This window comes from Pyrus communis, chromosome 5 (genome assembly GCF_041283825.1).
Source record: "Pyrus communis isolate YQ-2024b chromosome 5, ASM4128382v1, whole genome shotgun sequence".
In the NCBI taxonomy this organism is placed as follows: domain Eukaryota; kingdom Viridiplantae; phylum Streptophyta; class Magnoliopsida; order Rosales; family Rosaceae; genus Pyrus; species Pyrus communis.
This window is the reverse complement of record NC_142569.1, coordinates 7658117-7673581: the sequence shown is the minus strand read 5'-3', so window position 1 is coordinate 7673581 and position 15465 is coordinate 7658117. Positions and strand designations below refer to the sequence as shown.

Here is a 15465-nt window from a genome sequence, read left to right as displayed (position 1 = left end):
TCCACCATTGCCTTGCACTGAAGCTTGGCCGCTTGCCCGGCATCCCCATCATTCACATATTCTATGATTTGATGTGGAGGCAGAGCGCCGGCTGCAATCTTGTACCGGACGCGCCCGCTACCAGCGGCTTTCACGTCTTTCAGATACCATGATCTAACGGTTCCGCATGTCATTGCCATTTTTTGGTCCTCTGGGGTTTAACCTTACCAAAGGCATTGTTCAGCTAACTAAGGTTTTGAAATGGACGTTTTGAAATTCTATTAATTTACACCTTTTGGATGTTTGAACGTCTAAATATTTATTAAGTTTATGAGTTTTTTGGTCAATGTAGTGCAAATGTAGCTTACACGTCGCTTTCATGCTCAACACATCATCGATTAAATGAACATTCAAATAATTCATTAGACAAATATATAAATTGATGCAATTTCAAAACTTCAAATATCCATTAAGTTTATGAGGTTTTTAGTTAATGTAATGCAAACGTATCTTACATGTTATTGGAATTACGAGTTTTATGCATATCATCTCATCGATTTGATAAACATTCAAATAATTCATGAGAAAAAAATGTATATATTGATACAAATTTAAAAATCTTAGGTGGAAATAATATGAGAAAAATTGAAAAAGAAGCCCAATTTGAAAATCACCCGAACATGGAGGTGTCAAATGTAAACTTTCTTTTGTTTTGTATTTTGAGCTGCTTGTAAAAACCGGCGTCTTCTTCCAACCAACCAGAACTTCTTCATCTTACCTTCCTTCTTTCTGTTGCTCTGGTTTAAAGGACCGTGATATTCTGAGTTCGAAACCACTCAGCGAGTTCACTCGGAGAGTTCGTCTCTCTCTGAAACGCCAAAAACCCATCAAAACCCAGTATTTTGATTCCGATATCTCTCAACCAATTTGGAGTTTTATGCAGGTTTATATCCAAAACGCTGAAGAAACCCTTCTAATCCCATGCCAAAATGCTCAACCTACTACTCGAAGCTCCTCGGCAGCTCAATCCCACATGGCGTTCAGAAGCTGGGTCTCTATCCAATCCCGCCATGTGAGTTGTTAACTTCTTCACTTCTCTCTCACTTTTCCGTTCTTGCAATTCCATCGAACCAAGCCCTCGAAGCTGAACCTGTAAATAATGATGAAGCCCAGCGCCCAATTTCTGATGAAATGTTCAGGAAGGGTGCCAAATTGGGTTCTTACAGATCGGGTGATTCCACATTCTATTCACTCATTGAGAATTACGCGAATTCGGGCGATTTTAGGTCCCTGGAGCAGGTTTTGGATCGAATGAAGCGCGAAAGGCGGGTTTTTATTGAGAAGAGTTTTATTCTGATGTTTAGAGCTTATGGAAAAGCGCATTTACCCAATAAAGCTGTAGAATTGTTTTATAGAATGGTGGATGAATTTCAGTGTAGACGAACTGTTAAGTCATTTAATTCGGTTCTTAATGTTATTATACAGGAGGGTCATTATTCTCATGCTTTAGAATTTTATTCCCGTGTTGTTGGTACTACAAACATAAACATTTCGCCCAATGTACTGAGTTATAATTTGATCATCAAGGCCATGTGTAAGTTTGGATTGGTTGATAGAGCGGTCGAAATGTTTAGAGAAATGCCAAGTAGGAATTGCACTCCTGATGTGTTCACGTATTGTACATTGATGGATGGGTTATGCAAGGAGAATAGAATTGACGAGGCGGTCTTTTTGTTGGATGAGATGCAAATTGAGGGGTGCTTGCCGAGTCCTATGACGTTTAATGTGTTAATTAACGCATTGTGCAAGAAGGGTGACTTGGCCCGTGCAGCGAAACTTGTTGATAATATGTTTCTCAAAGGCAGTGTTCCAAATGAAGTCACTTATAACACCCTAATTCATGGTTTATGTCTCAAGGGTAAGTTAGACAAAGCAGTTAGTCTTTTGGATCGAATGATTTCGAATAAATGTGTGCCTAATGATGTGACATACGGAACACTCATCAATGGACTTGTTAAGCAAGGACGAGCAGTTGATGGGGCTCGACTGTTGATCTCTATGGAGGAAAGAGGGCGTCATGCAAATGAGTATATATATTCAGTCCTTGTTAGTGGACTGTTCAAGGAGGGAAAATTTGATGATGCGATGACATTGTGGAAGGAGCTGATGGAGAAGGGATGTAAACCCAACACCGTTGTCTATAGTGCTCTCATAGATGGCCTTTGTCGAGAAGGAAAACCAGATGAAGCCAAGGAAGTATTCTGTGAGATGATGAGCAATGGTTGCTTGCCCAATTCCTTCACTTATAGCTCCTTAATGAGGGGGTTCTTTCAGACGGGTCAGAGTAAAAAAGCCATTCTTTTGTGGAATGAAATGGAAAACAAGAATTTTATGCGTAATGAGGTCTGTTACAGTGTCCTAATTCATGGGTTATGCAAGGATGGGCAACTCAAAGAGGCCCTGATGGCGTGGCAGAAGATGTTGGGAAGTGGGCATAAACCTGATGTTGTGGCTTATAGTTCGATGATTCATGGCCTTTGCAATGATGGTTTGGTTGAGCAGGGTTTGAAACTTTTCAATGAAATGCTTTCTCAGGAGCCTGAATGTCAACCAGATGTTATCACTTACAACATACTTTTCAATGCCATCTGCAAGCAGAGTAATATCTCCCTTGCCATTGATATTTTAAATAGAATGATGGATAGGGGTTGTGATCCCGATTTGGTTACGTGTGACATCTTCCTGAGAACTTTGAGAGAAAAACTCAACCCTCCTCAAGATGGAAGGGAGTTCCTAAATGAGCTTGTGGTCCGTCTGTTAAAGCAGCAGAGGATAGTAGGTGCTTCCCAGATTGTAGAAGTAATGCTGAAAAAATATTTGCCACCCAAAGCCTCTGTTTGGACAAAAGTTGTGCAAGAACTTTGCAAACCTAAGAAGGTTAGAGCAGCCATTGACAAATGTTGGAGCAACCTATATTGCTAGTCTTAAAGTAAGGCTTTTATTTTTTTTCTCATCAAAGCTTGGTTAGACTGTGACTGGAACTATTTCTTTCTTTCTTAGGTTGTCACAGCTAGGCATTAAACTCTTAAGAGTAAAAAACAGGAGGTGATGTCTTTTCATTTCATATCTCCCATATTTTCTAACATACTAAAATATAATCTTTAATGGCGTGCAGTCTGCTTGCCTTTATATAGTTGGCTGTCTACCCTGTAACTTTGAAGATTGTTGATAATACAAATTTTCTTTGGATATAATGGCACATAGTAAGCCGTGGAATGGAAAATCAATATTAGTTTCTGCTGCATAGAGTAGTGTTACTTTAGTATCAGTGATTGTTTTCTAACCTATTTTGCATATTCGGTTCGCATATTTTAGTTTCTGTCCATTGTTTTGGAGGTGGAAACCATCTATATGAAATAATGAGGCTAACTTTTGGTTGAAGGATTAATAATGCATATGTGATCCTGCCTTTCTTAGGTACTTAGAATTACTACCATTGGCATTATCTGCTTTACATTTCTACCAATTTGTTCTCATATGAAACTTCTGAAAAAGTAGATTGCTTGAAGCTCTCTTACAGTCGACAACCTTGCAAATAGTGATGTTTGGACATCTGTTTTATGAAATGTGCAAAACAGGCTGCCTCATTTTTATTCCCCTAAGCAGCATATGTTAAATCTGCAGATGAGCAAAGGTACTTGACTGAAACTATACGAACTGCAATCAAATCTCTTATTAGCCGTTTGTTTCTTCTTCTTTTTTCTTTAGAAAATACTATCAACTAAAATTTAATTTTCCTTGGTTCTAGGTTGGTGCAGGTCCTGGGGCAATAAGCTTGTTGGAGAATATTGAAATGTCTGTTGGTAAAAAGGTAAATTTGTAGTCAGGTACAGACTTGAAGACTGAGCTCTTATCTGATGCTTGACATGTTATGGTCATCGATTTTCTTGAACCTTGAATTACTCGTATTTTTCTTCACTTTTTCCATTTTGTGTCCAAGACTAGATAGCTATTAATGCATTAATGCTGAAAGGGTGAAACAACTTTGTAATTTGACACCCAATCTAACAGTGGTTATCACGAAATCGCCCCTACAACTTTTACTAGCATAATGAATTTTTATTATCTATTTGCATTGTAGTGACACTGTTGGGTTAGTGGTGAAATGTGTCTGGGAATTAACTTTCTCTTACTATTTTGTACCGCTTTCATTGCTGAGAAGACTGAGTACAAGTTAACAACAAACTTTAACTGAGATTATTGTAGATTGCATATTACAAAACAAAATATCCAGATAGCTATTTATTTTGGTGTGCCTTCTTTCTTCCGACTGTGGCAAGGATGCTATGAACCCAGCCTTCTATATTTTAACTTTTGTACGCAGATTAATGCATTTGATAATATTTTTCATATGTTCAGCTTGCATTCTATTTCCAGCATTATTCTGACATTCGATACTCGTTTATTAGTAATCATCACATTGCTGCAAGTAGTATAGTTTTGTTTACTGTTACACTAAGAACAATTTGTACTCGGAACACGTTGCATCATAATATGAAAAGAAACTAAAGAAGCATTCATAAAAACATTCAGAGAGTACTATGATTTCAAGGCTCTGCCTTTTCTCTGATATTGCTGCCATTGACTTTCAGGGATTCCCCATGTCTTGCTTATGGGCCATATCATAAGTTGCATGCAGACCAAAGAAGACGTAGTAAATAAGCATGATTACAGTGCAGATTCCAAATCTTTCAAAAGCTTTAGGACCCAAAGATCCATAAGAAAGATGTTTGTCGCAATTGACAAGGATGGCAACCAAGGAACCAGCGGAACTGCCCAAACTTTTGGTGACCTCTGTTGAGGTAAAAACACTGCCATCGCCAAAGTACCAAAGAACCAAAGAACCAAAGAGGAACTGTCACGACATAACCAACCCAACCATTGGGATTCAGTCCCCAGTAAGCTGAAGTCCCCATTGAGGAAGCAATAATGATCAGCAAGAAAATGACTAGCTTCAAGAGGTGCTGTTGTGGGGTCATTTCTCTCACATAGTACCTCCTCACTAGAAGTGCAACCGCCATCATCATGAAGATAAAGAGCATGCTCACTGATAACAGGCTCACCAAGATATCCAAGCGCGTAAAGAAAGCAATGCAGCCACTTGAAATGGCAATCAAAACTGTAGCGTTTATGGGGGTTCCTGTCTTTGGATGAACAAGAGCAAACCATGGTGGAATCATGTGGGCTCGTGCAATATGAGTGATATACCGTGCCTGCCCAAGTGTCCCAACCAGAAGAACAGTGGTCATTCCCTTGAGGGCACCAAGAGCTACCAGGTACTTGGCCCATGTCATGCCCACACTTTGAAATGCTACAGAGTACGCCGCATTGGGGTCTATATCTGTGTATTTCTGCATCATAGGTAGAAAAAGTGCCATTAAACAGTATCCGACAGTGATGATTGTCATTGATCCAAGCAATCCTAGCGGTATGTCTCTGGATGGATTTTTTGTTTCTTCAGCCATGGTGGCGATATTGTCAAATCCTACATAAGCAAAGTAAACAATTGCAGCTGCTTGAAAGACTCCTTTGGCCCCAAAGGGAAAAAAAGGCTTCAAATTTGATGGCTTGGCTTTGAGAAATGATGCAATTATCACAAATAAAACTATAACAATATTGACTGCAGATGCTATCCAGTTTAAGAAAGAGGTCTTCCTTGTGCTGATCATTGCAATTGTTGCAGCTATTGCCAAAACAGCACCAGCAATTGGGTCCAGCAGATTGAAACCCGCCGCCAGATTTGTGTGGATGCGTAACGAGTTGGAGGGACGATTCAAGAGGGATGTGAAGTAGGAAGTCCATGCTCTAGCAGCTACTGCACTTATGACAATGCTCTCAAGAAATATGTTTCCTGCTGTTATGAATACAACAAAGTCCCCCAATTCTATCCGCAGGTAAGCAAATGCTCCACCAGCTGCCGGGATTTCTTTTGAAAATTCTGTATGGCAGAAGACAGAAAGCATTGCCGAGAGACCAGAAACAACATAGGACAAGACAATAGCTGGTCCAGCATGTGTATGAGTTTCTAGGCCAGTAAGCACAAAGATGCCTGCACCAAGGACCGAACCAAACCCAAACCACATGAGATCTGACCAAGTAAGGCAGCACTTCATGTCGTTCTCACTTTGTTTCCGAAGGAAAAAAGGGCTTCAAATTTGACGGCTTGGCGTGGACAAATGCTGCAATTTCAAAAACAAAATTATAACATTATTGACTGCAGATGCTATCCAGTTTAAGTAAGAGGTCTTCCTTGTGCTGATCATTGCTACTGTTGCAGCTATTGCCAGAACAGCGACAGCTATCAGGTCCAGCAGATTGAACCCCTCCACCAGATTTGTGTGGATGCGTAGCGAGTTGGAAGGACGATTCAAGAGCGCTGTGAAGTAAGAAGTCCATGCTCTAGCAAGTCCCGCACTTCCGACAATGCTTTCAAGAAGTATGTTTCCTGCTGTTATGAATGCAACAAAGTCCCCAATTCTATCCGCAGGTAAGCAAAAGCTCCACCAGCCATGGGGATTTCTTTTGAAAATTCTGTGTAGCAGAAGACACAGAGCATTGCTGAGAGACCGGAAGCAACATAGGACAAGACAATAGCTGGTCCATCATGTCTCGGAGTTTCTAGGCCAGTAAGCACAAAGATGCCTGCACCAATGACCGAACCAAACCCAAACCACATGAGATCCGACCAAGTAAGGCAGCACTTCATGTCATTCTCACTTTGTTTCCGAAGTTCCCCAATCTCATCGTTATCATTTGATCTGCTGAGGAGACGGTTCTTGAACCTGTGGCCTGTTTGTAACAGGGCTGTTCGGTATGTACTCCAATTCTGAAAGGATTCTTCCGGTAGGAAATCTTGTTTGCTGCATCTCCAGTAACTTCTTTGCTGGACGTCTTCACCCCCCACTTCCATGGAACCCATTACTCTATTTTTCCTCGTATTTTTCCTTAACACTCAAGGCATTGTGATATTTTTGAGTGCTGTCCTTGTATCCTTCCTTAACAATTTTAAGGTTAGTGAGTAAGTCCCAAGAGTTTTAATCTTGTCTCCTACTTCTTGGATTGTTTCTTCAATTATTGATATGCATAACTCTTGACGTTTACCTTTTTTTTTTTTTTCTGTACAAACGAGAGTGAGGGACGGCTAAATTGAACCCATGATCTCGTGTGCAGTGATAAACGCTCGTAACCAATTGGGTTACCAGTCGCTTGCATAACTGTTGATTGGAAGTGACTGAAATGATGCAGGTGGGGCTGGTTTTGTGGGATTGTTTGTTGATATGACTTGTCATATTTGATACGCGTTTTGTTCTGAAAACTGCATTTTGTGTTGAATAATGTTTGCATATTGTCATTTAACCTGAAGATTGCACTGCTTTGATCGGTTGTATTGTCATCTACCACAAAATTATGAAGATGCTGCCGGGCCCCTTTAACTTAATACAGGATTGGCATCAGGAAGTTTTATAGTGACTGTCACACTGTCGCGTGATACCAACAAGCCGGATAAGTCGAATTTGATGGTTCAAAATCAAATGAGTTGGTAGAACTTCATGTCATCTAACTTGACTACATGTAAAAAAGTCTTAGATTCGACAGTACTGAATCGGAATCAAAAGTAACATACTGAACAAAATGCTGAAAACTAACACAGTAGTAAAAAAGTCATTCAATTCTCCGAACTTTCACAGAAAATGGCAGCAAAGAAAACCTTAATACTCGAGCTCTATCGTGTGAATTACATGTTCAAAACTGTAATTCTTCTGTAGTTAACGGAAGATGAAGTTTACATTTCCATTCAAGGCTTGCTTTCTCCCTCGGTTTCTTATTACTCGATGTTGTAGGCTGCTGGTAGCGATAATATATTCTTCCTTGGTACAAAGAAAGTTCTTGTTTATGTTATGTTTCAAGCACCTCACCTCTTGTTGAATCGGACTGCAAAACCACGCTTTTAACATCCATCCGATACTAAAAGTTTCTTCCTGAAAAAGTCTCGCACCAAAAATGGCATGAATAAATAAAAGAGTTATGATCTCCAGGATTTCCATGCCTTGCTCATTTTAGCACCAAGATATCTCATGCCATTAATGCCACCAACAGCTATGAGACCAGCGACTGCCTGTCTTGCACTTGAAACCATGACCTTTCGCCTCAAAATACTCTGCATGCATTTAGCAGCCTCGTCTTTGGATCCAATCACAATATCGTGAACAGCTCGACCTGCATTTGAAGTAAGTGAAACGTGTAATGATTGACTCCAATCAGGAGTTACAAGTACTCTGTTAAACTGCCATCCTAGCTAAGTCAAACACTATCTTTGTGCCACACAAATCTGGAAGTTTGTGATGAATTTTCCTTTCCTTTTCTAACAAGCGAGGTTTTCCTAAGAAACTTCGGGAATGGTTATGATCATTACATATGAAATTAGATAAATACTTCAAATACCTTTAGAAATGTAATGCAGATGAGTTAAGGTTCATACCAGAGCCGCACAGTGCTTTCTTCTCTCCTAGCTTCATCCCCATTTGGCTTCTGACCATCGGGGGCAGATAAGAAACGAGAGATCGGGCGGCTGATAAACTACAATCCTGTTTTATCAGGCAATAACGTATATTAATCTTCGAACACAACAAACAGTGAACTGTAGACTAAATTAAATAACTTTCAGAAGAATTAGCCATATACTGAAGTCTTTAAGTTGATATTTAGCTTAAATTCAAAAACATGCAACCAAAGATCCATGAAATCAACCATTTAAATACTTTTAACGTCTAAGAAACTATAAAAAAAACACTTTGACAATAAGAGTGATTGTGGATAAAAGGGTTTCACAGAGATCAAAGTTGCAAAAAAGGTTAAACAAACTACAAATGTTTCGACTTCCAAAAGCAGGAGCTAGCAATTATAATTAACAAAGATGAAAGCAAAACCGTGTTGTATACAAATAAAAAAAAGTATACGTATTTTTGTCAAAAACATTTTGTATGCTATCCATTAGGCAATAAAAGTTGGAGAGATAATGTTGGATCAACTCATCAATCCCACATTGACAACCTGAGGGTTATAATATACCTGAGATATATATGGTTGAGGATTCCCAGATAATGACCGTCTCAACAACTCTTTGGTCTCATAATCTTCTATGAATGGCTTATACATCGACTGGAACAATTCAAATTGCCCTTGTACTATTTTCTTCACCTGCAGCAGATCATCTAAATTAAAGAAATAGCTTAAGTTTGACTACATAATTAGAAGACCCACCAATTGAATGCAAGTTTGTGGATTTGTGTAACCTGAGATTGAGCTTTACCTTATTTCTGTCCTCTGCAAAAAGCATACGCACATCACCCATATACGAGAGGCTACATATTTTGGCATACAGATCTTCCTGCATTAAATTAAGTATGTAATAGAACTTCAGATATTCTAAACTGATTGAGCAGTGACTAAGAATAAGACCTCAGTGAAATTGGATGGCAAAAGAAGGAGCGCAGCAGACATTGCAGCCCTCAAATTAACCGAGTTTACATTTTTGATATCCAAATTATCCAAAAGTACCTGAACCTGTTGAAAAAAAAAAAAAAACATTGAAAACTCCCACTACAACTGGAAGTTCTGGTACTTGGATTTTCCTCATGTAGCAAACAGTGCTACTAGAAGACAGTTGAGAAAAATGTAACTAAGCAGGAATTAACTAAAACCAAATAAGCGGACAATTATGGAGCTGAAGATTAATGTCCCACAAATACAAACCCACACAACAAAAAAAGTGAGAATCAATGAGAAAGACATACTGGCTTTTGTAATCGGCCACTCAAATAGAACCTCTCCCAACTTAGCACATCCTGAACCAAGTTGTCCATGCCAACAACCCCATACTTATACATCTGTAAAAATTACGTAGTGTTAGTTTGTGATGAATCACGAAAAGATACTAAGATGCAAAAGATTGTGGAATGTATACCGAAGTACTAGAACAATATCAGTTTAAAACATGGCAAGAAAGCTCATATGCCTAACAGTCTATACTTGAACATACAAGCGGCTGAGTGATCAATACCTTGTCATTCCAACTAACAAAAGGATTGAAGTGCACTCCTACCCCGATTTCATCTGCAACGCCAGTAATCTAGCATGCAAGAATATAATATGTCAGAATCAATGAAACTACAACTGAATATGGAAGAGAGAGAGCGAGAGAGAGAGAGAGAGAGTACCAGCCTTGCTCCACCAAGGAGCACCATCCATGAGGCGTAATGATTGTTGTTCAATTTCAGATTCTACTTGTATAATGCACAAAAGAAGTAAATGCCGCGAGAAGTTATCGATCCATCAAAAAGATACAAATAATGAGTTGTAGTCTAAAAGCTCACCTCAGAATGCCACTGCTGGGGATCTGGTACACCAAGAATGCAATCCACCATAGTTGTCTGCCACCCCAAAATTCACAAATGCAAAGCAAAGCTTCACTATTTACACAGTCAAGTTAAAAAACAACTGGTTAAATAGTAAAAAAGAATTGCAGAAGCAAAGTAAAAAAAAAACCTTGGCAGTGGAAGGATGGCTGGGGTGGAGAGATGAGCCATAGACACAGCAGAACTCAACAGGGGGAAGAGTTTTGAGAAAACTCTGGAGCTGCGCTTCGTCGTGATTCTCCATAGTCACACTAGCAATGCACACAGAGCATTAAAATTCTGAAGAAAGACTGAAGGGGAATTTCATCAAACAGGTGGAGTGCAAGCCAAGAGGTGGTCTTTCACCTTCGGTCTCAGCAACACAAGTTCGATAAAGTTTTCGACTTTTCAAATTCCCAAAGCAGTTGAAGGAAATACAGATTTGAATTCGGGAACGACTAACGAGCATCAAGGGTTTAGGGTTTAGGGTTTTGGTGGATCGATTGGATACTGGCTGCAAGCATGCAGGTTTTGAGTTCGCTGAGGCTAAAAAGGTCATTTCATTTCAATTTTACTTGTAACAGGGGAAAAAGAGGAAAACAAAACTTTCTCAAATTGCTATTTGAGGAAAATTGTAGAGGTGTCACATTAATAAATAATTAGTTGTAATTTGTCATATATGGTAAACTCAATTAAATTTCGAGTAAAAAAAAATAAAGCATGCATAACACCCATGACTTATTTTTAAGAATATATTAATCTTTTCGAGGTTATTTGTATCGATAATTTGTAACTTGTTGGTAATTGATGTAAGTAGTTGATTAACTTGATAGTCAAGAATTTTTTTATTATTTTTTTTCGAATTCAAATTCTCCTCTTTGAATAAATTAGTATATAATATTGTTTGTAAATAAAAAAATTATAATTCAAGTGACAAATTATAAATCAGGTAAAGTTTATGTTGCAAATTCGATAAAAGTTTCCCTTTTTTTTACTAACAACATTGTTACTGCTAACAAAATTCTTGCTTTTTAGCCAACATGAGTTGGTTCAGTTGGTGAGGTTTCTACCTTGTGTGTCGCCTAATGAAAATTTAAATCTCGCTACCAAAAAGCCTGTATTGATGGACGATCTATAAAAACTAACAAAGGGGCACGAACCCCTATGTAAATCCTCAAAGAAGCTTGTATTATGACGTGACCCTGAATGGGCTCTCCCCCAAAACTTTTGTTCACCAAAAACGATTGTTGCTTTTTTTTTGGTAGATATAAAGAAGCGTTGTTATGCTAAATGAACCATGTCCAAGTCCAATGGCACCTCAGTTATTTATTTCCTACTTTTACCTTATTACCACTTATTCCCCCAAAAACATACCAGAGCAGAATCTCATATCCAAAAACAAAAAAGCAAAGAAACAGAAGAGAATCCAAAACAAGAAGTGATGAATAAAAAAAAAAATGGAAAACAACTCAGATACATTTGCACTCAATCCATCCCAATCACAATGCCATGTACGACACCAATCTGTCAAGATCTCAGAATTCCGGGAGAGCCCCAAATACAAAATGCAGTTGAATCTCCTCCTCACCAAATGTAATTACAAAACCAAACCCCCCAAAAAAACTAGGACCCTCCAGATGTTCCTGAGGACTCAGCAACATCCTTCAATCTCAACGTAACCGCCACTTCTTCGATCATTTTACCCCTCTCTCCCACGCCATCTACGGCCCTGCTCAATCTCTTTAACCATATGTCATAGTCCACAGGATATGGTGTTCCACAAAGGCTGTCCACATAGTCAGCAAATGCCTTGAGGAGAGGTGAAACCTCACCTAGCTGCTGCTGGATTGAGCGCTTTGCCCAGCTCGTCTCCCTCCATTGCAATGCAGATTCGATCGAGTCCTGCTGCTGCATTGCTCCACCGCATACGAACAACATGAGGTAAACAAGGCTTTCTGCGTCTGATGATGGACAAAGTTTCCCATGCTGAAGTGCATGTGATGAAGAGAATTGTAGGTTTATGGCTGGACTGTCTCGGTCTTCCAAAACTGCACGGCCCCATGATATTGGAACATAGAAACAGCTGTTTCTTGAGCCTTGTTCGTCAACAACCCGAATTATGTTTTCCGGACAAATATCACCATGTTGCACATTTGGCATTGCTGCACTTCTTAGAGCAGCTAGGCAGTCTCTGCAGCAGCGAATTGCCTCCTCGGGGGAAAGGGGGCCATCTTGAGAAACAACGTATGAAACAGGTTCACCAACTGGAGATGTCACTAGTATTGGAGTCCCACACAACGGATGATCACATCGACCCCCGGGGGTCTGCTTCTTGCAGGGACCAGAATGCAAAATCCGCCCTGAGGCAATCATTTCCGGCAAATATGTGCTTGTAATTCCCTGATGCTTGAAGATGTTTAGCACTTTTGTTTGCCTCTGGACTTGGTACCAAAGACTCATGTCCTCCCAACAAGGTTCAAGTCTGGTCGGATGCGCACCAATGTATAAGGTCAACAGCTGCGCCGGACAATCTACACAAACCGCACTATAGAGGTAATGGTTCCCTCCCACCAGAGACTCTTGTACTTGGAAAGCTTTCTGCCCCTGCTGTTGATCTTCCAGTAGCAAAACTTCGCCCTGATTAAGCCTTAAGCGCGAAGCATTGTGTTTGACAGCTCGACCATTAGTTTGGTCAACTTCAACAATCTCTTCTTGCTGGTGGCTAGATTGTTGGAAGGGAACCAGAACATTCCCATTCTCACTGAGGCAGAACTCCATTCTACGCTTCTGAAGGCGAAGGCTATGATCTGAGACTAATGAAGCTACTGACTTCCTTGGCAGTCCATTCCATTGTACAATAGCATTGTAAGTTGCTAAAAGTACCTGCAGAGTTCCTAGGTCCCCCCAATTTGCATTCCCGAATTTGTTCCATATCCGGTCCACTGGAGAAACACAAACTTCAGCATGATTTTTGATCCATTCAACTGCAGACTGGTACGGATAACTTGAGCTTAAATCGAGTTTACTAAGGTCACCGCCAAGTTTAACCACCCCTCCATATTTAGAATCCAGAACCAAAAGGAAAACAGAACTGCTCTTTGTAGCTCTAACCTTGCTCAAACACCTAGAAACAAGTATATGAAAACCATAAAAGAGGGCTTCACAAATAACGGGAGCTGATAATTTCATCTCATTTCCAGACAATATATCAGGTTTAAACAGGGCAAACTCCATGATCTGATCCCATTGGACTTGCTGATCACCCCCAATTTTCGATATCAAAGATAAACCGCAGAGTTTTCTAAGCCCTCCCCTTGATATTGCCTTCTCTACACTATAAAACTTGGATCCAAGAGAACGCGGACAAGATACAAATAGCGGCAGCTCACCTCTTTTATGCCAAAATGCATGCCATAAACCACTCACCACAGCATGAAGGAAGTCTTCCAACGCAAGATACTCATCTTCATTTGGATCACCGGAAACATAAGGTGAGCATGGCATCCGGACGAGTTGCTGAAACAGAACACCCTCCAATGCCACATCAAGCTTGCGCAATTCATCAATCATGAATGGGGGACTGAAACCAGTGTCCGAATCCTCACACGAATTCTCCGAAACCCAATCCTCAATACAATGTGTGAACAACTCGACGTCAGCAAGTTTCCTTGCATAGTCCTTTAGCCCGTTGGACACTCTTCTGGAAGAAGAGGCATACCTGCTTGAAGCTGAAGCGGCGGACTGTGTGGAAATAACGGAGTTAGACCTCCGAAAACTACCATTCGAGCTATGGCCCGGAGACAGCAGTCCCATGTCATTTTGCTTTCTCAAACTTCCACTCAAACTTTGCTCCAAAGACGAATCGAAATCGTTATGTTGGTAACCTAATTTCATTGCTAACATTCAACAAAACAAAACCCAGAAGCAGGAGTACAACAATGAACTGATGATTCAGAGATCTTTGAGGAGTTCAAGACTTGCATTTCTCACAACCCAATAAACAAAAACATGGTTTGCAATGTCACAACAAGAAGATTGAACCCTCATTAAACTAAAAAATGTGCAGAAAAAATGAAAGGTGGGAAAGAGATTGAAAATTTACTGAAAACCCAAGAGCTTGGAGAGTCCCATTCAGATCTCTGAAGCATTGATGGCTGAAAAAGTGGATGGGAATGTGAAAAGCATTTGAAAAATGCAGATGGGTTCTTCTTCTCATCCTTAAAAAATGGATGCTTTTTTTTTTTTAACCAGAGAACAAAAATGGCTGCTTTTTAAACCCAAAAAATGGTTGTTCTTCTTGTCGCTAGTTGTAAGTGTGGTGGTGCATTGGCTTTGGAAGGAGGGTCCAAAAAACTCTCAGCACCTCTCAGCGGAGAGAGAGAGAGAGAGAGAGAGAGAGAGAGAGAGTGAGGGAGGGAGGAAGGCCCGTAGAGCTGGGACAGCAATAGAATAATAAAAAGTTGAGAAGTGGGGGAGGCAGAAGAAGTGCAACAACAGCGACAAGAAGCAAAGGGGTTGAAGGCTGAAAGGAACCCAAGTGAGCTTTTGTCTACTATCCCCACAACGATGGGGTCGTCTTGGTAGCTGGCCCCTTTGGTCCCATTCGACCCAATGACAATGACCATTCTTAATGTAGTTAAAAATTGAAACAACTTCTGAGTTTTGATCCAAAAAGAAATTATAAATAAAAAAAACTAATAACAAAATCATTAGTTTATACATACAAGATTCTAATTTCTAACAAAATGATACTTAAAAACTATTTTAATTTGTAGGAATAGATTCAAATTTGGGTTTGAGGGACCGAAACAATACTCTGACTAACTAACGTGACAAAAATTCAAACTTGAGTACAAAATTATGAGTACACTGTTCTGACCAACTGCTATTTCCACGTCTTCGACATGAAAAACATTATTGAGTGGTTTTTAAAGATGATGAATATAAAAAACAAAGGGGACAATAAAAAGTTTGGACGGGGGCAAAAAGGGTCAATTAGAGTCAAGTGTTCATCTAGTGATGTAATTTGTGT

The 15465-nt window shown here is 39.8% G+C and overlaps 3 protein-coding genes and 1 pseudogene across 13 annotated transcripts; 1 reads left to right on the top strand and 3 right to left on the bottom strand.

Annotated features, from left to right (window-relative positions):
• The first annotated feature begins 739 nt into the window (after positions 1 to 739).
• Positions 740 to 7139, top strand: LOC137725978 (pentatricopeptide repeat-containing protein At4g20090-like). Of its 8 annotated transcripts, none has more exons than XR_015962463.1 (6): positions 740 to 2916; positions 3040 to 3673; positions 3788 to 3866; positions 4632 to 5315; positions 5723 to 6135; positions 6317 to 7139. XR_015962463.1 is itself a non-coding variant. In XM_088694036.1 (2 exons), exon 1 carries the CDS (start codon positions 961 to 963, stop codon positions 2959 to 2961), a length of 2001 nt encoding a protein of 666 aa, XP_088550162.1. In that variant the 5' UTR covers positions 749 to 960; the 3' UTR covers positions 2962 to 2968; positions 3549 to 3675. The 8 variants fall into 8 exon arrangements, 1 of the variants encoding a protein (XP_088550162.1); XR_015962461.1 differs by having other exon boundaries at positions 741 to 2916; positions 3618 to 3673; XR_015962462.1 differs by having other exon boundaries at positions 749 to 2916; positions 3618 to 3673; positions 3788 to 3850.
• Positions 4535 to 6958, bottom strand: LOC137725976 (cationic amino acid transporter 5-like; annotated as a pseudogene).
• Positions 7140 to 7576: 437 nt separating the features above from the next.
• Positions 7577 to 11057, bottom strand: LOC137725977 (translocator assembly/maintenance protein). 4 transcript variants are annotated; one of them, XM_088694037.1, is made up of 11 exons: positions 10800 to 11015; positions 10585 to 10705; positions 10413 to 10469; positions 10257 to 10319; positions 10100 to 10168; positions 9834 to 9926; positions 9499 to 9603; positions 9350 to 9427; positions 9109 to 9237; positions 8519 to 8624; positions 7577 to 8256 (listed from the first exon to the last, which is right to left on the bottom strand). In XM_088694037.1, the coding sequence occupies exons 2-11, from the start codon at positions 10696 to 10698 to the stop codon at positions 8063 to 8065; spliced, it is 1008 nt and encodes a 335-aa protein (XP_088550163.1). In that variant the 5' UTR covers positions 10699 to 10705; positions 10800 to 11015; the 3' UTR covers positions 7577 to 8062. The 4 variants fall into 4 exon arrangements, with proteins under 4 accessions (XP_088550163.1, XP_068320925.2, XP_088550165.1 ...); XM_068464824.2 differs by having other exon boundaries at positions 10585 to 11057; XM_088694039.1 differs by lacking the exon at positions 10800 to 11015 and having other exon boundaries at positions 10413 to 10503; positions 10585 to 10704.
• Positions 11058 to 11858: 801 nt separating this feature from the next.
• On the bottom strand, positions 11859 to 14896 carry LOC137724667 (uncharacterized). The gene has a single exon (XM_068463406.2). The coding sequence runs from the start codon at positions 14334 to 14336 to the stop codon at positions 12057 to 12059; it is 2280 nt and encodes a 759-aa protein (XP_068319507.2). The 5' UTR covers positions 14337 to 14896; the 3' UTR covers positions 11859 to 12056.
• Positions 14897 to 15465: the final 569 nt, after the last annotated feature.